At 40.3% G+C, this 22,937-nt stretch overlaps 1 protein-coding gene across 6 annotated transcripts in view; it reads right to left on the bottom strand.

Moving 5' to 3' along the window:
* The window catches only part of DNAAF9 (dynein axonemal assembly factor 9), a 163,090-nt gene that overhangs the window by 12,600 nt on the left and 127,553 nt on the right, over positions 1-22,937 (bottom strand). For all 6 annotated transcript variants that reach the window (XM_070247774.1, XM_070247772.1, XM_070247773.1 and 3 more), the window contains 3 exons: positions 11,721-11,758; positions 3,320-3,455; positions 374-460 (listed from right to left, as the gene is read on the bottom strand). In XM_070247774.1, coding sequence (XP_070103875.1) covers positions 374-460; positions 3,320-3,455; positions 11,721-11,758 — 261 coding nt within the window. The remainder of the gene's footprint in view (positions 1-373; positions 461-3,319; positions 3,456-11,720; positions 11,759-22,937) is intronic.

Here is a 22,937-nt window from a genome sequence, read left to right as displayed (position 1 = left end):
GTGGAAACCCTAGAGGACTGACTGCATTCTCAGGAGCAATGCTCTCACCTGGGAAGGATAAAACTCCTTCGTTCCGTGCCAGCCACCTCACCCTCACTAGAGGCTAGAGGAAACACAGGATACCGCTGTGCTTGGTGCCCACAGGATGACTCTCTTAGTTTCAACATCCAGCAAGGCTCCCGATTTGGAGCCCAAGACTTGGAGCACTGGGCTCCTGGCAAAGCCAGCAGCTGTTGAGACATGGCAGGCCGTTGCAGCTGCCATTGTCACCCTCGTAGAGCACACCTGGTATTTTCACTTTTTTTTTTCTGTAAGTAAATCAATCATTGGGTTTACAAAAAAATCTTAGCTACTTTTCAGTGATGATACTTGCCAGCCAGGGTACATTAAATATCGAGATCGTAGCATCTGAGGACTTGAAAAACTATTTTCTGAGAGAATCAACTCGATGTCTTCATTCCTTTGAAAACATACAGAAAAACCCAGGTTAATTAAAACTATCCATCTTGACCTGCGAATTTTGCTTCCTCCCCACCATCTCCATAGACACATACAAGAAAATATACATACATTTTTTACTTCACCCCTAAATACTTTAGTATGTATCTCCTAAGAACAAAGACAGTATCTTATAGAAGCACAATACTATTATCACACCCAAAGAACTTAACATGGTGGACCAGCAGCACTGGTATCACCTGGCAGCAGAATCTCAGGTCTCACACCAGACCCACTGAATCAGAGCCTTCATTTTAACAAGGTCTCCAAGAGATCGACAAGCACATTAAAGTTGGAAAAGTATTGATCTAATATACATCTATTTTCAAAATTTTCCTTTTTTTGGGGAGAGGGGACTCAGGATCTAATCAAGGATTGCTCATTGAATTTACAATCCTTATTACCCTTTAATCTGGAACAATTCCTCCAACTTTTGTTTTGTTTCTCATAGTGTCGACATTTTTGAAGAGTACATGCCAGCTGTCTTGTGTCCCACAACCTGATTTGTCTAGTTGTTTCCTCATGATTAGATTTAGTTTAACATTTTTGGCAAGATGGCAAGATAAACATTTAACACCCAGGTGATAGCGTGTCCTTCCCACAGCGTCACATGAAGGAGTCACATGATGTCAGTTTGTCCCATTAGTGGTCTTTTTTTTTTTTTAAAGATTTTATTTTTCCTTTTTCTTCCCAAAGCCCCCCCCGGGTACATAGTTGTATATTTTCAGTTGTAGGTCCTTCTAGTTGTGGCATGTGGGACGCTGCCCTAGCGTGGCCTGATGAGCAGTGCCCTGTCTGCGCCCAGGATCCAAACTGGTGAAACCCTGGGCCACCGAAGCAGAGCAGTGCGAACTTAACCACTCGGCCATGGGGCTGACCCCGCCCCCACATTAGTGGTCTTGCTGTTTAATTAATTGGTCAACATCGTGTCCACTAGACTTCTCCAGTGTGAAGGTACTTTCCCCTCTTTGTAAGTAGTCTGTGGAGTGATACTTTCAGATGAGTGAATATCCTTTTCTTCAACAATCTGTCACCCACTGCTTTTAGCATCCATTGATGAACCTTGCCTAGATTAAGTATTTCACTAAAGGCTACAAAATGGTGACATTCTAGTTCTACAAATCCTTATTTACTTATTAGTTAGCATTTGTCTGTTAAAAGAGATTTACTGTGGGGCCGGCCCGGTGGCGCAGTGGTTAAGCACGCACGTTCCGCTTCTCCGCAACCTAGGGTTCGCCAGTTTGGATCCCGGGTGTGGACATGGCACCGCTCGGCACGCCATGCTGTGGTAGGCGTCCCACGTATAAAGTAGAGGAAGATGGGCACAGATGTTAGCTCAGGGCCAGGCTTCCTCAGCAAAAAAGAGGAGGACTGGACTGGCAGAAGTTAGCTCAGGGCTAATCTTCCTCAAAAAAAAAAAAAGAGATTTACGGTCCCACTCCTCTCCATTTTCTTAGTATTACCCTGGATTCCTTTCACTCCATGTGCTATAATCCATTATCATGTTCTCTGTTATGCTCAATTTGTCCCAAATTTGGCTAGCAGGAGCTTCTTAAGCCAGCTCCTGTAACCTTTTGTCATATGTCCTCTAATCTTCCAGTACTTCCTTGTTATACTTATTTACTTACTTATTTATTTTGCTGGGAAAGATTCCCCCTGCGCCAATATCTATTGCCAATCTTCCTCTTTTTTTTTTCCCTTCCCAAAGCCCCAGTACATAGTTGTAGATTCTACTTGTAGGTCCTTCTATTTCTTCTATGTGGGATGCTGCCATAGCATGGCTACTGACAGACGAGTGGTGTGGTTCTGTGCCCAGGAACCAAACCCAGGCCACTGAGGCAGGGTGCACCATCAGGGCTGGCTCACTTCCTTGCTTTATTGACATAAAATGTACCAGGCCCACTTTGTACTTTCCCTGCCCTAGAACTGCAATCAGCCAATTCTCCAAGGAGTCCTGTTACCTTGTGGAGGGGGACTGGTACTTAGAAAGCAAGTTCCAGATGTAGGAGTATTTATTGCTACTGTGGTATTAGTATTTCTATTCTCTTTCAATGGAAAGAGCTAGGAAATAAACATTTTTTTGAAATAATGAATTCATATTGAGTTCCCCAATTCAAATCCAACATTTACAGGATATCCCCTCACCTTTCCCATTTCATATTTATAATTTCCCTTCTCTAACCAGTGATGTTTGGAATCACGGTTCCAACAGAGGATTATCTTCAAAAGTTACTTGAATTACTTATTTTGTGTGTGTGTGGTCATTATTACTTTGACATATAAATGGATTCACTATTTTATTTGTATTTAGTTTTTTCCCTTCTTGTTGATTTAATTTTTGAATATGTAAAATATTTGCATTGCTCAAAAGTCAAAACTACACGAAAAGTATACACATTTATCCTTATTGAACAAATTGCTATACAACCAGATGTCTTGCCTTCATACATACACACACACCCCAAATCATCAGTTCTCCATTTCTAGTTTGTAATTTGGACCCAATTCCATGAAGTAAAAATATCATTTCTCTATGTTCTCTATGCCATTTCTCTCCCATCTTAACACAAGAAACACTGAGAGAGTCTTGACTTCCATCTTTTAATGGATGAGAATGTGAATGAATCAAAACAAAGTATCTCAAAACAGTACAGGACACTGACACATGGGATCCTCTTGGTGATTTTTACACAGCATCAAAAGCACTTCTATAAACACTCAGGTCTTAGATACAGTGGAAAGACTCTGTGGGCAACAGCCAGAGTGCTGTACCTGAGAAAGCAGATGGTCCTACAGGATGAAGTGAACTTGATAAGTTTACCTGGTGACAATCCCATTTTCTGCAAGAATGAAGGCTGCGGTAGGATTGGCAGCCCTGATAAGGCTCTGCATCTGAACAAGGAGAGGATGCCTCTGCTCCATGGTGTGACTGGTAAACACTACATTATTCACCAGACCTGGGGAATAAAACCAAAACAGTTCAGCCTTCAGAGTCCTGATTGAACCTGAAGGATAACACAGATGTGGGCCCTTGCTCCCTCTCCTGATCATCCCTTCTGGTAGCCCCCTGTGTAGACACCCCTGGCCCCCAACACTGATATACACACCCATCATTCTGTTTCACTTTCTGGCACTGGTATCTCTTGGAGCGAATGGCCTCAACCCTGTAGCTTCCTCACCTCCCAACCTTCTGCCTTATTTCTGCTTACCAGCTGACATTTGGAGCTTCTTCATCAAAGGGCCCTTTCCACATCCCTTGTACTTAACCACATCTGGAACTGGTGCCATTGACCTTCACCAGTTCAGACTGCAGGCACTAACCATGAGATTGTCAAAGAGTGCAGAGCCAAGAAGGAGTTACACACATAGACCTACAATTCCAAGATAAGTGCTAACTTAGATATCCACATAGTGATATGGTAAGAAAGAGGGGTCCATGTAATGGGAGGTTGTGGAGCGGGCCAGGATCACTCCTAACCTCTCTGTGAAAATACAGAAGTAAAATCCACACCACCACAGAAAATTTGGAAATCAGGGAAGTTATCACATCCCACCATGCCAACATAATTATAATACCTCTGTATTACTCGTTCCTGTTTTTAATTATGATCATAGCATATACACCATTTCTGCTAAAAGATCATTTGCATTTTTGTTATTCAACCACTTTTATTCACTTCTTAATATTGTGAAAATTTATAAACATATAAAAAATATAAAAATATATATAAATATATAAAAAATATTAAAAATATATAAATATATATAAACATATATAAATATATAAAATATATAAAAATAGAAAAAAAGCAGTGTAATAATAACTCCCATGTACCCATCACCTGGCTTTAAGAATTATCACACTTGTATTTCTTCCATACCATACCCCAGCCCCTTTCCCCTCCTCCCCCACTGGGTGATTTTGAAGCCAGTCCCAGATATCCTATTATTTCATCCAAAAATATTTCAGCATATCTCTCTATAAGGACTCTTTTAAAAAATTAATGATTAACAATAAATTCTTTTAATATAAAAAAATATAGCCTGTGTTCAAATTTCTCTGTATCACGAATGTTTTCTTAGAGTTAGTTTTTTTGAACCAGGAACCAAACTCCACACATTCTATTTCATGATGCACCTCATAATTCTCTTTCGGTCTATAGTTTCTCCTTATCTCCTTGTAATTTATTTGTCGAAAAACTGTATCCTGTAAATTTCTCCCAGTCTGGATTTTGCTGATTGCATCTTCATAGTGTTGCTTTAACATATTAGCTAGATTTCTTTTATAGATTCAATCTTTTTTATTATAAAGTAGTTTTAAAAAATTTCTTGTTCTTTTTCTAACTTCTTAAGTTGAAGGCTTAATTCATTATTTTAAAAAGTTTTTCTTGTGTAGTAAAGTAGTAACTTAAGGGTACATGCTTTCTTTTGAATTATTTGGCCTAGAAATATTCATGACAGGTTGCAGATGGTATCCTTTATAATTAAAAATTGCCCTTTTAGACTTTTCAATTTTTTGCCTTGAATTCAAAGTTGCTGTTAATAATTCTGCCTCCTTTCTTCTTGTTTGCATTTGTCTGTTATGTCTTTGCTCATTCTTTTATCATCATCCTTAGCTTTAGATGCTTCTCTTGTATAGAGCATTGTATAATTAGGTTTTGTCTTTTGGTTTAATCTGAGATACTTTTCTTTTTAATATGTGTTTATCCCATTCATATTTACTGAACTTTGGTTTTGCCACCTTGTTTATGTTGGATTCTGTTAACATTTTTTTTTCCTACCTGTAGCAGTATGATCTCTGAATTCTTTGTTTTCTATGTTCTTCTCACAAGTGGTGGGTTGCAATCTGTTTTTAGTTCTTATGATAGCTATCCTTATATATTTTTTAATAATAGATCTAAATCACTGTTTCTTATAATGTCATCTTTAGACAATGCCTATTGACTTTTCACTATGATAGATGGGGAAGTTGGTGTACCCTTAAATTCTTCCCACTTGTCCACCATTACATTCTCATTGGTTACATTAATAATTTTAGTTCTTCTACTGGATACTTTTATATCTTTAAAGAGTATAAATAACTCTTTATAACTTGATTTAACAGCTTTAAACTTTATTGATCTCCCACTCCTGGAAATGTAGAGATAGTATCTCTTTCCTGTTGCCTTCAAATTTTTTTTTTTTTTTTAAAGATTGGCACCTGAGCTAACAACTTGCCAATCTTTTTTTTTTTTCGCTTTTTCTCCCCAAATCCCCCCAGTAGATAGTTGTATACTTTTAGTTGTGGGTCCTTCTAGTTGTGGCATGTGGGACGCCGCCTCAACATGGCCTGATGAGGGGTGCCATGTCCGTGCCCAGGATCTGAACTGGTGAAACCCTGGGCTGCTGAAGCGGAGCGCATGAACTTAACCACTCAGCCACGGGGCTGGCCCCCAAATTTTTTGTTAAATATAGTTTCATTTATAGGTTTTCAAGTTTTTCAACATTTACATTCCACTTTGTAACAGGACTCTCACAGGTGTTATTATTAATTCTATACCTAAAAAGATTCAATGCTCATCATCAATCTTTTTACTAGTAGAGACTAGCTTTACTAATAAATGATTAGTTCATAAGTGAATATCTCGAAATTATGGAGACTGTAGCTTTCCTAAGTAATCTTGTAATTGTAGGATCCTGAACAATGAATATTCAGTACAGAGAAATCTGTACTAACACTATTTACTATAGTCAAGTGTTTAGTTAAAAAAATAGCTGTATTTAGTTTTTGAGGGCAAAACTCAAACAATGTCAGAAGGGTTCACAGAGAAAATAAATTCCCTTCCTCCCCAGCCACCTCGCTCCCTTCCCTGGAGGCAACCACAGTTATCAGATTCTTACATCTTCTTCCAGACAGGTGTTGAGTGCGTACAATTAAATGCGTATGTGTATAATTTTTTTCCCTACAAATAGTGACATACTACACTGTTCTGTACCTTGTTTTTTTTCACCTAAGCTCTTTACTTTTTCAATTTTGGTAAAGCTTACTTCTTCCTAAAAACCTTCCCTAATACATTCCCATATCAATCCTCCCCTCATGCCACCCTGCTCTCTCCCATTTTCTGAACTACGACAGCTCCTTTGAATAACATAGGTGGCATTTAAAACATAGGACTTATATTCTTATTTATATCCTTCTTTACGCATGTAAAAAGAGAGCATAATGTAAAGATTAAAGCATGGGTTTTAGAACCAGGCAAACCTGAGTTTGAATTTGGGGCTCCACTAATTACTAACGTGTGACATGAAGCAAACTGCTCAACTTTTTCTCTGAGCCCAAATTTCCTCCTCTGTTAGATGGGAAAAGTAACACATACCTCCAGGTTATCAATAAAATGCTTATCACAGGGCCTACAGATAGTAACAGCTCATTAAATGCGACCTATCACCACCACCATCATTGTGAGGTCAGCAACAGCCTGAGAATGGAACTTCTACACGTACACCAAGGGGCCTAGACTGATACATTCCTCAGACAACAGAGGTGGCTGTGGCATGTGGGCCTCAGCCATAGCAACCAGCAGGAAGCTAAGTCATGTGACTCCCATCAGTCTAGGCTGCTGAGTTCAGGTTTAGATGAATGGCCATCACTACTTTGAAGGCAACTTCCAGGACCTCTGGCCTCTGCTCCTGGTCTGAGACAGAAGTTAGTGATACTTCCATCCTGTCACTACTCATACTTATGAAAAAAGCGTTCCAAAATGCTAAAGACTGAATCTAACCTCATAAATCATCTGGATGCATTCCATTTACGACCAGGAAACAGGGATTAGGAGCTTCACGCCGATGGTCACATATTACAATGTGGAAAGGGCACACGCAAAAGCTATGCAACGTGCCTGGGACCACAGACGTCAGGAATTAGAGCTCACTTGCTGAGCAGAGAATCTGCTTCCTAAGTGTTTATGAACTGTTTTGGAATCTATCGGTTCCTAGGTTCTGAGTGGCGGGCCCTACTCTTCTCAGCTATCTGTTAGTACTCAGCTAGCAAGTCAACCTTAGGCACATGTGGCCCATCTGGCCCTGCACAGTGCTTGAGAGACCTCCAAGGATTCAAGGGTGACTTTCCTCAAAGGCTTTCCCTAAATCCAAGTGGTGAGTGCAGCTCCGCCTCCTCCTCCGCTCACTTGATAAAAAGCACACACCAACTGTCCAGTTCCCCAAACCCAGGCCGTGGAGGTACCTGAGTTCTCCTTCAGGCCTGGGGAGTGCTGAGCAGTTCTTGGGATGCATCGTCCACTCTCAATTCCTGCTACCGTTTGCCTGTTTAGACCACTACTCTCTTCCCTAGGTCACTGCTCATTCTCTCCTTTACTACAATTCATTCTTCATACTGTAGTCAGAGTAATCTTTCAAAAACATCAATCCAATCACATCACTTCCCTACTTAAAAGATTTCAATGCATTCCCATTGCTGTTAGACTAATATCTAGACTTCTTGGCTGTACTTCCTTAGTGCCCTGGGCATGCTCCGGTTACTGTCAGGCCTTCAATCCTGATGTTTATTCTGCCTGGAACTATCTTTTCTCTCCTTTTTGTTGGATCAGTTCCTCCTTTAGGGCGCAGACAATTCAAAGAGCACCTCTTCCGGAAGTGTTCCTTAATCCCAAAGGACTGGGTTAGAGCAGGCACAGGATAAAGATTTGCCAAATAAATGAACAAATGAACCAAGTGTAATAAAAGATGCACACAACCTGACCTCTGAGGTAGCTGCCCAAGCAGCTAAGCTGTGGGCACCCACACGCCAGAATTTCTCCCACTTACAAGTCTGAACAAATCCCAGTCATCAGAAAGCCATCTGAAAAGGTTTCTAAGACTTATAGGTATATACACATTTTTGCTACAAAATTCATAAGGTACAAAAGGGTATTCAGTACAAAGTTTCTTCCTCCCGCCTCCTTTGGCACCCTGAGCCCAAGTTCTCCTCCCAAGAGGCAACCACTGATAGATTTTGGGTATGCTTCCTCAGATAGTCTATGCATATACAAGTACATGGGAATATTCAGAATCACGTTTTCTTAAGAGCTTCTCCACACTCAAAATCTCTGTCTTCAAGGTCTCCACGTATGGCCTAACTGTGGTAACAGCACATGACTTAGGAATTCAAATGGAGAATATGTCAGTGCTTAGTTTATTCTATTTTAAAAAGCTTCCTCACATGCCTTTTCTGTTCAGAAGCTTTAACATTAAGATGGACCAACCTTGGCCAGAGTGTTGGGGAAGCCTCCTAATGAAGGTGATACCGGTGGTGACTGTGCCCTCATTCCTAGTTAGAAAGGTCACTCCAGAGGCTGCAAGGAGGCAGTGAGGATAGCCTGGTGAGCCTAATGCCAGAACCCTATGCCCTGGTGCAGCCACAGGAAGTGACTAGGGCCTCTGGAAGCTGAGTGAGGCAAGGTTAGGAGGCCAGACCCAGAATGAGGCACGTAGGGAAGAGGCCAGGATTCTAGAAGGCTCAGAACATTCTGGAGATGGGAGATATGGGAACCAGATCCTGCAAGAGGCCCATGAGATTCCTAGGGGTGGAGGATAAGAATAGCTGTGGTAGATCTTACAGTGAGGAGCCTGGAAAGGCTGAGTGAAGACCTCTAAAGGTCCTAGGACTCCGTTTAGTATCTTCTTGGGCAAAAGAAAGTGGAGAGCCACACTAGTGCAAACATGCCAACCTGAGCAGCGTGTACCAGGGTCACAAGCACAGGCCTGGCCTGCTCAGGAAAAGGCTGGGGTCCAGGTCTCTGACAGATACCCTGCCCAAAGTCCTGTCTGCCTCAAAAGTACCATGCAGACAAATCTTGTGGTCTTGGGATTCTAGGTCAGGAATTGGACATAAAAAAATGGGCTTTGCTTTATAGGGAAACAAGCAAAAGGATTACCCTCAGCATTCCTTTGGCCAGCTATGCAAACTGCCACCCGCCAAGAGGAAATGCCATCTGTGAGGCAGGTACAGCAGTTATCTGGAGCACAGCGTGAAGAGGTCATGGAGGGTGGTTTCATCTTGTTTGGGCCAGAAGCTTCCTTCTGCTTTGTATCAAGGAGTGGATACCCAGATTTGGTCAAGGTCTCACCAGTCTGGCTGTGAGTGAGCAGGCAGCCTGGCTTGGCCCATTCCCAAGAATGGAGAAACATCTCTGAGGTCTATCTGATCATCCCAGTCTAGGCTAAAGGCTTCCAGCAGCCCAGGAGAAAACAATAGTTCACTTCTTTTACCTATCTATAGATACTTCTAAAAGCAGGGCACGGTAGTAAAATATCTCCACTCCACTTTCAAGCCAGTACCATAATGAGACTTGCTTGCTGAGATTATTTCCTAACCCTTGGATTTCTTTAATACACATCATCTTGAGGCTGCAAAACAGTCCTTTTATCAATGTAAAACAATCCCCTTTATTGTAAAAGCAATGAATCAGGGAGCCTGATTCATAAATAGGAGCAAAGGGAGGCATATACTCCCTCGAAACATGAAGTGTTTGTCTACTGGTGGCAGATCCCACCTCTAAGTGAGCCACCAAATCTCTGAGGAGAAAAAAAATACTTGCCTTTTCTCTCCTTCCTCCCTAGACAGCCCATGCCTATGGTGAGACAGGTCAGACCAGTCCATAGGGTCCCCTAGGCCCAGAAGCAAGGGGAAGATATTTATCTACGCACTGTCATTCCACAAGCCCCTTGGAGTTCAGAAAACAGCAGATATGGTCTCAAGGTCAATCTGCCCACATCTGATCACATCCATAGCTTTATACAAGCACAGAATTTGACACAAGTTGCCTTTGAATGCTGAGTTGGGAGGCAGTATTAACAAAATATGCCTACCAAGTGCCAGAGAGAACACAGTCTGTCTTGGCCTAAAAGGGCTTTCCTCTTGTAATATTGGCCCAGGTTCATGGGCAGTGAAGACAGAGTCCTTCCCCAAGGTTCTCTGCCAGGGCAGCCCAATCATCTGTCCTTTGTGTGCAAAAAAAGCAGAGGGGCACTGAGGGAGAAAGTGCCAAGGAGCACTAGGGTGATAATAATCATGTGGTGGACAGGGGCTAACTATAGCCCACACTCTTGGCTTTGACTAGGACTTCCAAACATGTATCTGAGGACCAGACAGCTCTCCTTGGTTATCTACTGGACCTTTGGTTTCTCCTATGCTTTCTATTTCAAGGACAGGCACCACCAACCTTCCCAATCTCCCAAGCTAGAATCCTAGGAGTCATCCTAGATACCTCCTTTTCCAACTCATGCTCCACATCTAGTCTGTTACCAGATCCTACTGACCCAACTTCCATAAAATCTCCTTAATCTACCTGGAGTGGATACTGCGGGTGGACCCAGCCAACCTCCATTCCACTCTGCTGCTGGGGTACAGTGCCTGGAAAGCAACAGGGGCCTCTAAAAGCTGGACCTGAGACTCCCTGGTGCAGCAGTCCAACACACACATTCCTCCCTCCAGTGACCCGGCCTCCTGCCCTGCACAGCACCCAGCTCAGCTGTTTCCCAAGACAACAGCTCTGGTATGCTCTGTCGTCTCCGCTCCCTGCAGACTGGCAATGGGACCAGCAGGACAAAACTGTGCTGGGGACAACAAGTTATTTTCTTCTGTCTGATTTCTACTTGCTTGGCTGGCTCAGGAAGCCCAGATCACAGGTCTTCTGAAAACAATGAGCATTTTATCACGACTGTAGGAAATTTAGAATTTATTCTGGGTCTCCAGGCACTATAGGTAGTATATCTAAAAAGTGCTGCTTCCAGGGTTGCCAGATGGTAGGACAACGCAAGGCTGATTGTAACCTACAGAATGGGTGGATTTTTCTAAACGTTATTAAGGAGGTGTGGAAAATTCCAGTGTATGTAGGGGGAGGTTAAAAGAGAAGGTCCTACTGGGTCATACTCTGCACTCACGGGACAGGAGAAATAACCTGGTTGATCCAGAGGCAGGGAATACCTATTCAGTCCATTGATATTAGTTGGAAGGCCAAGCCCAGCTCAGGAGGGGTATTTCCATGGCAATTTATCATCGTTAAGAGATAAACTCTGCAAGAAATCTGCCTATCAAATATGATAAAAGTAAAAGATGTCAAAGATGCCCCTGGGCTAATTTTGTTTTAGATTTCAAAATGATAGGTAGGGGCATGAAGAAAAGTCTACTGCATTTAAACAGAATTTGAAAGGCATGCAAGCAGGAAGTAAAGCATATTGCTTACCTTGTGAACACTGGTCAAGACATTTAGGAAAGAGAAATCTAGGGGGAAAAAAAGAGAGAAATATGTTAAAGTCATTAATGTCAGAGTTGTCATCAAATATTTCCCACAAAAATGTGAATATCACTGACACTCAAGATGACTTACTAGATGGGGCAAGTGGCAGGCAGCACTGAGCATTAAGGTTAGCCACGGTTACGCGAAAGGTTCTCACAGCTTTCAACCAAAGCTCCCTAAGCGAGAACCCCATGGATGTCCCTACGAGGCCAGCTCTTGGTTGAATGTCGAAGAGGGGATACTGAGGGCAGGGCCAGTTCTCTAGACTATGTGAAACAGAGAAAGAGAGCTGGTCTTCTTGTTTCTGAAAAAGATACTGTCCTAATAGTAAAGGAGAAATTTCAAGGGAAAATGGGAAGAGTTACATTCACCTAACTCTGCTAGGGGCCTTCAGTACCAAAGTTGCCAGGCTTGCCTTCATGTGCACACTAGAATCCTGGTTCCTCTTTGATCCCATTCTGAGCACTAACAGTGAACGAAAAGCAGGAAACCGACTGATTAAATCAGAACTGAAGCAGGTGAGGGTGACTGATCCACAGTGTGAGTTAGTTAACAACTGTAGCTCTGTAGTAAGCTCCAGAGAAAAACTTAGACTCTCAGTGCTTTACAACTCCTAAAACATCACAGTGCTCTTCTCAGGGAAGAAAGCTAACACAGATGAGAACAGCTGCCTTTTACCCGAGTTCCTACTATGGGCTGGGCACCATGCAAGCAGTTCACATATACGATTTTGTTCTGTCCTCGTATCTACCCTGTGTCTTGGGTACTGAAAAGCTGAGGAGAGTGGGTTTTTGATGGCTAAGCAGTCTAAGCAGTCTAAGCACTTTGACCAAGGCCTCACATAAAGCTACAAAGTGGGAAGGCTAAAGCAGGGACACAGGTCTGTTTGGTACCACAGAACTCCTGTGTTTTCTTCCCCTATAAGTGAGATGCTTGCTGAAGCCATACTTCTGAACTGTTTCTGGTCTAGGTGGCAGGTATTAATGCTGTTCAAAACACTGGGGAAATTTCTCTCCTGAAATTACCTTGGTGGCAGTATGTCTTCATCCTTCTCTTTGATCTCTGAAAACAGCCAGACACATACCATTTGGAACCAAATTTGGTGGACGAGTCAGCTGGATGAATATTACTTTGGGCTATGGATCTAATTCTCTTGCCTGACTCCCTCATCGTTTCTGAAGAACTCTTAAAGAGGAATACCCAAATGCTCTGAGCAAGATCAAGAGCCCTGGAACACGGGAAGAGACATCCATGCGAGAGTCTCCCAAGAAGAGAACTCATTGATTCACTGCATTCATAGTCCAATGAATGGCCTGCCACACAGCAAATACATTCTTAGAAAGTGTCTGTCCCCATGAAGTGCCTGTGACCTAAGAATACATGCCCTAATCAACATCTGCAAATCAAGCAACATGATATACCACATTAACAAAATGAGGTATAAAAATCACATGATCTTCACAAGAGATGCAGAGAAAGCATTTGACAAGATCTGACTCTCAGTGCTTTACAACTCCTAAAATTTTATCCATTTATGATAAAAACTCTCAATAAAATGGGTACAGAAGGGAAGTACCCCAACACAATAAAGACCATATGACAAACCCACAGCCAACATCATACATAACAGTGAAAAACTAAAAGCCATCCCTCTGAGAACAGTAACAAGACAAGGGTGCCCACTCTCGCCACTCCTATTCAACATAGTACTGGAGGTTGTGGCTAGAGCAATTAGGTAAGAAAAAGAAATAAAAGGAATCCAAAGTGGAAAAGAAGAAGTGAAACTCCTGCTGTTTGCACATGACATGATTCTATATATAGAAAACCCTAAAGAATCCATTGGAAAATTATTAGAAATAACAACTACAGCAAAGTCACAGGGTACAAAATCAACTTACAAAAATCAGTTGCATTTCTATGCACTAATAATGAGCTAGCAGAAAGAGAAGTCAAGAATACAATCCCATTTACAATTGCAACAAAAAGAATAAAATATCCAGGAATAAATTTAGCCAAAGAGGTGAAAGACTTAGACACAGAAAACTATAAGACATTATTGAAAGAAACTGAAGAAGATATAAAGAGATGGAAAGATATTTCATGCTCACAGCTTGGAAGAATAAACATAGTTAAAATGTCCATATTGCCTAAAGCAATCTACAGAGTCAATGCAATCCCAATCAGAATCCCAAGGACATTCTTCATGGAAATAGAACAAAGAATCCTAAAATTTATATGGAACAACAAAATACCTCAAAATAGCCAAAGCAATCCTGAGAAAAAAGAACAAAGATGGAGGCATCACAATTCCTGACTTCAAAATATACTACAAAGCTACAGTAACCAAAACAGCATTGTACTGGCACAAAAAGAGACATACAGATCAATGGAACAGCATTGAAAGCCCAGGAAAAAACCCACACATCTATGCACAGTCAATCTTCCACAAAGGAGCCGAGAACACACAATGGAGAAAGGAAAGTCTCTTCAACAAATGGTGTTAGGAAAACTGGACAGTAACATGCAAAAGAATGAAAGTAGACCATTATCTTAGACCATACACAAAAATTAACTCAAAATGGATTAAACACTTGAAGGTAAGACGTGAAACCAAAAACTCCTAAAAGAAAATATAGGCAGTACACTCTACGACATTGGTCTTAGCAGCATCTTTTCGAATACTATGTCTACTTGGGCAAGGGAAAGAAAAGAAAAAATAAAGAAATGGGACTACATCAGACTAAAAAGCTTGTGCAAGGCAAAGGAAACCATGAACAAAATGAAAAGATAACTCACCAACTGGGAGAAAATATTTGCAAATCATATATCCAACAAAGGGTTAATATCGAAAATATATAAAGAACTCACACAACTCAACAACAAAAAAACAACCCGATCAAAAAATGGGCAGAGGATATGAACAGACACTTTTCCAAAGAAGATATACAGATGGCAAATAGGCACATGAAAAGATGTTCAGGGGCCGGCCTGGTGGCACAGCGGTTAAGTGTGCACAATCCGCTTCAGCGGCCCAGGGTTCGCTGGTTCGGATCCTGGGTGTGGACATGGCACCACGTGGCAAGCCATGCTGTGGTAGGTGTCCCACATATAAAGTAGAGGAAGATGGGCACGAATGTTAGCTCAGGGCCAGTCTTCCTCAGCAAAAAGAGGAGGACTGGCAGATGTTAGCTCAGGGTTCATCTTCCTTGGAAAAAAAAAAAAAAGAAAGGATGTTCAATGTCACTAATCATTAGGGAAACGCAAATCAAAACTACAATGAGATATCGCCTTATACCTATCAGAATGGGTATAATTACCAAGACAAAAAATAACAAATGTTGGAGAGGATGTGGAGAACATGGAACTCTCATACACTGCGGGTGGGAATGCAACTGGTGCAGCCACTATGGAAAACAGTATGGAGAATTCTCAAAAAATTAAAAATAAAAATACCATACAATCCAGCCATCCCACTACTGGGTATTTATCCAAAGAACTTGAAATCAACAATCCAAAGAGATTTACATACCCCTATGTTCACTGCAGCATTACTCACAACAGCCAAGACGTGGAAGCAACCCAGTGCCCTTGTACAGATGAATGGATAAAAAAGACGTGGTATATATATACAATGGAATACTACTCAGCTATAAAAAAATGACAAAATTGTCCCGTTTGCAAAACATGGATGGACCTTGAGAGTATGATGTTAAGTGAAATAAGCCAGACAGAGAAAGACAAATACTGCATGATTTCACTCATTTGTGGAAGATAAACAAACACATGGATAAAGAGAACAGATCAGTGGTTATCAGAGGGGAAGAGAGCTGGGGTGGGCGAAAGGGATAAAGGGGCACATAGGTATGGTGATGGAAAAAAATTACACTGCTGGTGGTGAGCATGATGCAGGCTATACAGAAATTGATTAATAATAATGTATACTTGAAAGTACACAATGTTATAAACCATTATGATCTCAATAAAATATTTGAAAAAAATAAAAAATAATACATTTAGGGGAAAGTAAAAAAAAAAGAGTACATGCTCTTAAAGGCTCTTCTCAGCACCCTGCTTACTTTCTCATAGCAGCCCATAGTAATTCATACTAGGTATCTCAGACAAGGTTGAGCAAAGACCCCCCCTCAAGGCATCTTATCCAATCACAAGTTGCACATTCATGCTTTAAACCTCTAATGAGGGATGGGGTCATTAAGCTGCTCATTTTCAGCAGTTGCAAAGAAAATATTCAGAACACATGGACTTGCATGTATATATGATTCCCTGAAACTGGAATGAAATTTCTCATATCTTGGCATCTTTGGCATCCCTATCCTTCAAATTCATATGTTGGCCTTCTTTCCTAATCCAACTAGGAGATATCATTGCTTCTTTATAATTCTTATAAAATTACATTAATATTTTATTATGGCACTTCCTACCCTATGTCATGATTAACTGTTTACATACCATCAGTGTGGCATTTAGAAAATGATTTAACTTTTCTCAGCAGCATCTCTCTCATGGTTAAACAAGGTAACGATGCCTACTTTAAAAGGGGGTTTTTGAGGATTAAGAGGGGAAAGCATCACAGTGCCAGATAAATAGCACAAAATAAATGTTGGCTCACTTTGCTACATATTCTCCTCCCTACTAAACTGTAACATTATTGACGAATGCTTGGCATAGGAGTTTTAAACACAGCAGACAAGTTCTGCACCAACAAACATGGAAATAATGGATATACTAGTTACTGACCAGCTCTTCCTCTGAATAACAAAAACACTTGTGATTATAATATATTCCTAAGCCTTACATAGGTATGGTATCGTGTATTTTGTAGTGTGCCAACCAAGTACCTGATCTGTATAAAATTCTAGTCAATCAATAATTGATGATATGGTCTAATCTACCCCCAAACGTGAGTCTCTCAGAATTCCTACGGACATATCTATGAAAACGTAGATACCATAAAAGCAGAGACCTGAGCTGACTTGTTCCTTGCTGCTCCCTCAATGATTACAACAGTCCTGGCACACAGCAGACACTCAATAGATACTCACTGAACAAAACCCACTAGAATAAAGGTATCAGGTAAATCTCAGATAGACCTATCCTGAATGCAAACAGAACCCACCTCCTAGATTAAATGAGCTACACTAACCCTTACCTCACAGAAAGGAAAAACAAGCCCTCCTATGCTCCACTCCTCCCCATTTTTTAAAAAACATGAGCTAGAAACAATGATGCAAATTTTACTTCTACTAAGGTAGCCACTTTACAAAAACATTGAATTAAGAGTGTTAAAAACTGATTCTCAAAAAATCTTTTCTGGGGCCAGCCCTGTGGCTGAGTGGTTGAGTTTGTGCGCTCTGCTTCAGTGGCCCAGGGTTTCACCAGTTCGAATTCTGGGTGTGGACATGGCACCGCTCATCAAGCCACGATGAGGCGGCATCCCACATGCCACAACTAGAAGGACCCACAACTAAAAATACAACTATGTACTGGGGGGCTTTGAGAGAAAAAGGAAAAATAAAATCTTTAAAAAAAAAACCTTTTCTTATAAAAGTTAATACACAATCCATAGCTAACATCATACTTAATGGTTAAAGAATAGATGCTTTCCCCTTCAGATTAGGAACAAGATGGGTTGTCTATTCTTGCTACTTCTACTGAACATTATACTAGAGATTTTAGTAGTAAGGGCAATTAGGCAAGGGAAAAAAGGGCATTTGGATTGGAAAGGAAATAGTAAAACTATCTGTATTCACTCATGACATTCTCCTGTATATAGAAAATCCTAAGGATTCCACAAAAAAACTAACAGAACTAACAAATGAGTTCAGCAAGATTGCAGGATGTAAGATCAACATACAAAAATCAATTTCATGTCTATACACTGTAATGAACAATCCAAAAAGGAAATTAAGAAAACAATTCCATTTATATAAATTCGATTTATTATAACATTTGATGTTATATAATAACATCAAAAATAATAAAATTCTCAGGAATAAATTAAACAAAGGAAGCAAAAGACTTGTACACTGAAAACTACAAAACATTGTTGAAAGAAATTAAAGACTTAAATGGAAAGATATATCTTTTGTGGATTGGAACACACTATTTTCAAGAAGGCAATGCTTCACAAACGGATCTATAAAATCAATGCAATCTCTATCAAAATCACAGCTGTCTTTTTTGCAGAAACTGACAAACTTATCCTAAAATTTGTATGGAAATGCAAGAGACTGAGAATAGTTAAAACAATCTGGAAAAAGAACAAAGCTGAAAGATTCTCACTTCTCAATTTCACAACTTACTACAAAGTAATCAAAACCCTGTGCTACACACATAAGGACAGACATATATATCGTTAGAATATAACTCAGAGTCTAGAAATGAACCTTTACCTTTATAGTCAACTGGTTTTTGACAAGGATGTTAACATAATTCAATCGGGAAAGAATAAGTCTTTTCAAGAAATGGTGCTGGGACAAGTGGATATCAACATACAAAATACTGAAGTTAGACCCCTACTTTACATCACATACAAAAATTAACTCAAAATGGAGCACAGGCCTAAGTGTAAGAGTTAAAACTACAAAACACTTAGAAGGGGGGCTGGTGTGGCCAAGTGGTTAAGTTTGCGTGCTCCGCTGCAGCGGCCTGGGGTTTTAGCCCGTTCAGATCCTGGGTGCGGACATGGCACTGCTCATCAGGCCATGCTGAGGTGGCGTCCCACATAGCACAACCAGAGGAACTCACAACTAGAATCTACAACTATGTACTGGGGGGTTTTGGGGGGAAGAATAAAAAAAAAAAAGATTGGCAACAGTTATTAGCTCAGGTGCCTATCTTTAAAAAAAAAACAAAAAACGCTTAGACAAAAACAAAGAGGTAAATCTTTATGACCTTGGATTAGGCACTGGTTTCTTAGACTTGACACCATAAACACAAGCAACAAAAGAAAAAATAAATTGGACCTCATTAAAATTAAAAACTTTTGTGATTCAAAGGATACTATCAAGAATGCAAAAAGATAACCCACGGGAGAAAATTTGTGCAAACCAAGTATCTGATAAAGTTCTTGGATTCAGAATATACGAAGAACTCTTTCAACTCAAAAAAAAAAAAAAAAAAAAGACATGGGCTGGCCCCGTGGCCAAGTGGTTAAGTTCATGCACTCTGCTGTAGGCGGCCCAGTGTTTCGTTGGTTCGAGTCCTGGGCACAGACATGGCACTGCTCATCAAGCCACGCTGAGGCAGCGTCCAACATGCCACAACTAGAAGGACCCACAACGAAGAATATACAACTGTGTACTGGGGGGTTTTGGGGAGAAAAAGGAAAAAAAATAAAATCCTTAAAAAAAAAAAAAAGACAAATAACCCAATTTAAAAATGGGCAAAGGATTTGAATACACACATCTCCAAAGAAGATATACAATTGACCAAGAGGCAAATAAAAAAGATGCTCAATATCATTAGTATTAGAGAAATGCATATCAAAACCACAAAGAGAAACCACTCCACACTAGGATAGCTAAAGTGAAAAAGACAGACAATAACAAGTAGTGGTGAAGATGTGGAGAAACTGGAACCCTGATACATTGCTGGTGGGGATGGACATTGTGCAGAGGCTTTGGATAGTAGTTTGCAGTTCTTCAAAAAGTTAAATGTACAGTTACCATATGACCCAGTAGTTCTACTCCAAGGCATACACGCAAGAGAACACAAACATACGACCACACGAAAACTTATACACAAAAGTTCATAGCAATATTATTTATAATAGCCAAAAGGTGTAAACAACTCAAATGTCCATCAACTGATGAATGGATAAACATGATGTGGTATATATCCATACAATGGAATATTATTTGGTCATAAAAGGAATGAAGTACTAATACATGCTAAAACATGGATGAACCCTGGAAACATTATGCTTAGTGAAAGAAGCCAGACACAAAAGGCCACATACTGTATGATTTCATTTATATGAAATGTCCAAAATAAGCAAATCCACAGAAACAGAAAGCAGACTACTAGTTGCCAGGGGTTGGGAGGAGGAAGGAATGGGGAATGACTGAATTGTACACTTTATTATTATTATTTTTTTCAAAGATTGGCACCTGAGCTAACAACTGTAGCCAATCTTTTTTGTTTTTTCTGTTTTTTCTCCCAAAACCCCCTCACTACATAGTTGGATATTTTAGTTGTGGATCCTTCTAGTTGTGGCACGTGGGACGCCACCTCAGCATGGCCCGATGAGTGGTGCCATGTCTGCGCCCAGGATCCGAACCAGTGAAACTCCAGGCCGCCAAAGCTGAGTGTGCGAACTTAACCACTCGGCCACAGGACCAGCCCCTGAAATGTACACTTTAAAAGAGTGAATTTTATGGTATGTGTATTATATTTTAACAAAGCTCTTACATTAAAAAAAAGCAATATACATATATGCTATAAAATATCATCAAATGATATTTTATCCAATACCTGTCCCCAAGAAGTGGCCATTTCCCAGAAGGAACCACTATTAACAGTTTGGTAGGTACCCATCTAGATAGTTCCTATAAATGTGCAAATAAACATTTAAAAAAATATGTATTATTTTGGCAATTTGCTTTTCTCATTTCACAAAATATTATGGACATTTTTCCATGTTAGTACATAAAAATCTACTTGATTTTTTTTAAATGCCTGCAAAGTATTCCAATATATAGATATCCCAAAACTTAGCCAGTCTCTTACTAATGAACATTTGCATTATTTCCAGTTCTTTGATACTATAAACAGTGTTGTTTTGAGCATGACAGGGTACATTTGTCATGTTTCAGATTGCCTTGTACCTTTTAAACACCTTTCCTAGCCTTGGACTTAGGAAGCCCATCCCTCTTGTAAACAACAGAAAACTCCTTTTCCAGCCTTTCTTGCAATCCGGTGCAGGTATGTGACCTAAATTCCACCAACCAGGTATACAGCAAGACTCCCACTGGCAGTGAGCAGGGTGAGTGAGGAAACGTAGGGCAAGCAGACTCCACTTTCTGGTGAAGGAAGTGGATGAGATATCCCCCTTACCAGGGCAGCCCCACAAGGTTTGTGCATTGCTCCTGGCTGCCTAGTCAATACAGCCTGGCCCTCCTGGAGACTCTACAAGCTATAATGTCCCGTATTAAATCCCTTTCCATTTAAACATGCTGGAGCAGGCTCTATTATTTGGAATTGAGAATTCTGCCTGAAACAAACACCCCATACATATATATCCACATATATCTCTGCACATTTGTACAAGTATAACTGAATGATGAAATTCTAGCAACAGAATGGCCAAATTTCTCGCCAAAGAGATTATACAATTTTACATTCCTATCAACAGTGTGTAATGTACCTATTTGCTTACTCTGCTGCTGTGTAATAACTCCAAAACTAAGCAGCTTAAAATACGATGATTTTTACTTCTCATAATTCTGTGGGTTAGATGGGCAGTTGTTCTGGCCTGGGAGAGCTCAGCTTGGGCTGACTATGATGGTCTCACTCACAGGCCCAAACAGAGTCTCAGCTCAGACGGCAGGAATGGTATAGCTGGGCCTCTCTCTCCACTTGGTCTCTCATCCTCCAGCAGCGTGGCCAAGGTTTCTTCATATGGTGGTCTCCCAGAAGCAAGAGAGGCCAAGCCTCAATGTGTTAACACTTTTCAAGCCTCTGCCTGTTTGTTGCTTCTTGATGTCCCATTGGCCAAAGCAAGTCACCTGCCCAAGCCCAAATTCAATGAGTAAGAGGTAGATTAACTCTTCAACTCTTGATGGGAGGACCTGCTTTTGCTGTGGCCATATTTTTAATCTACCACAGTTGGCCATGTAAAAATTTTTTTTTCTTTTTTGAAATTTATGGGCTTAACACCGGCCACTTAACTTTTTTTAATGGAATGGACTTAACTTTATTTAACAACTGTCTATTCTTTTTTTTTTTTTAAAGATTTTAATTTTCCTTTTTCTCCCCAAAGCCCCGCGGTACATAGTTGTATATACATATTTTTTTTTTTTAAGTTGTGAGTGCTTCTGGTTGTGGCATGTGGGACGCTGCCTCAGCGTGACTTGATGAGCAGTGCCATGTCCGTGCCCAGGATCTGAACCAGCGAAACCCTGGGCCGCCGAAGCAGAGGGCGAGAACTTAGCCATGGGGACAGCCCAGTAACTGTCTATTCTTGATCATGGGTTCCATAATTCTCTTACTCTATTCCATGTGCAACCCCACCCCCACACGCATGGCATAGAATAGCCTCATAGCCCATGTGCATGGGCTAATCCTTAGTTTTCCACAGAGTATTAGTAAACCACCCAAGTAAATTACTTTCCAGAAGGAATTCAGAAGTAAATTTGGAAATTTCTCATTAATATCTTAAAAATGAGCAAATCAGTAATTTTGATTTATTGACAATGCTTTTGATCTCCCAATATGAAAAAAACAAGGGAATCTGGATACTCATACTTCCTAACACTTATACCTGATTTTGTTGTTTATATTTTTATACAGGCATACCTCAAAGATATTGTGGGTTTGGTTTTAAACTATCACAATAAAGCAAATACTGCAATAAAGTGAGTGACATGAAGTTTTTGGTTCCCCAGTGCACAAAAAAGTTATTTTTATACTATACTATTAAGTGTGCAACAGAATTATGTCTAAAAAAATAATGTACATACCTTAATTAAAAAATACTTTATTGCTAAAAAATGCTAACCATCACCTGTGCCTTCAGCAAGTTGTAATCTTTTTGTTGGTGGAGGGTCTTGTGAAAAACGTAATTTATCTACAAATCCCAATAAAGTCAAGTGCAATCGAGGTATGCCTGTATTTCATAACCATAATTCACAAAATTTTAGCCTTATTTAAATAGATTATATGCTCATCTTCAGTCCTTTTACATATTTATTTATTTGTTTATTTAAACCCTCTCAAGGACACTTGTTCCTCACATGTTGGTGCACCCATTTATTCAATAGCTATTTCACGAGCACTTACTATGTACTAAGCATTAAACAGAAATGGTTTCTGCTCTCACAAAAGCTAAATCTGCATTCTATAATTCCTCTTTTTTCTCTAATGGTCTTCATTGTCTATTTCCTCTTCATTTTGTTATTTTCTCAAGCTTGAGGTTCTCTGACA

Source organism: Equus caballus, chromosome 22, assembly GCF_041296265.1.
Source record: "Equus caballus isolate H_3958 breed thoroughbred chromosome 22, TB-T2T, whole genome shotgun sequence".
NCBI classification, from domain to species: domain Eukaryota; kingdom Metazoa; phylum Chordata; class Mammalia; order Perissodactyla; family Equidae; genus Equus; species Equus caballus.
The sequence above is the reverse complement of the archived record's forward strand: the minus strand, read 5'-3'. Positions and strand labels throughout refer to the sequence as shown.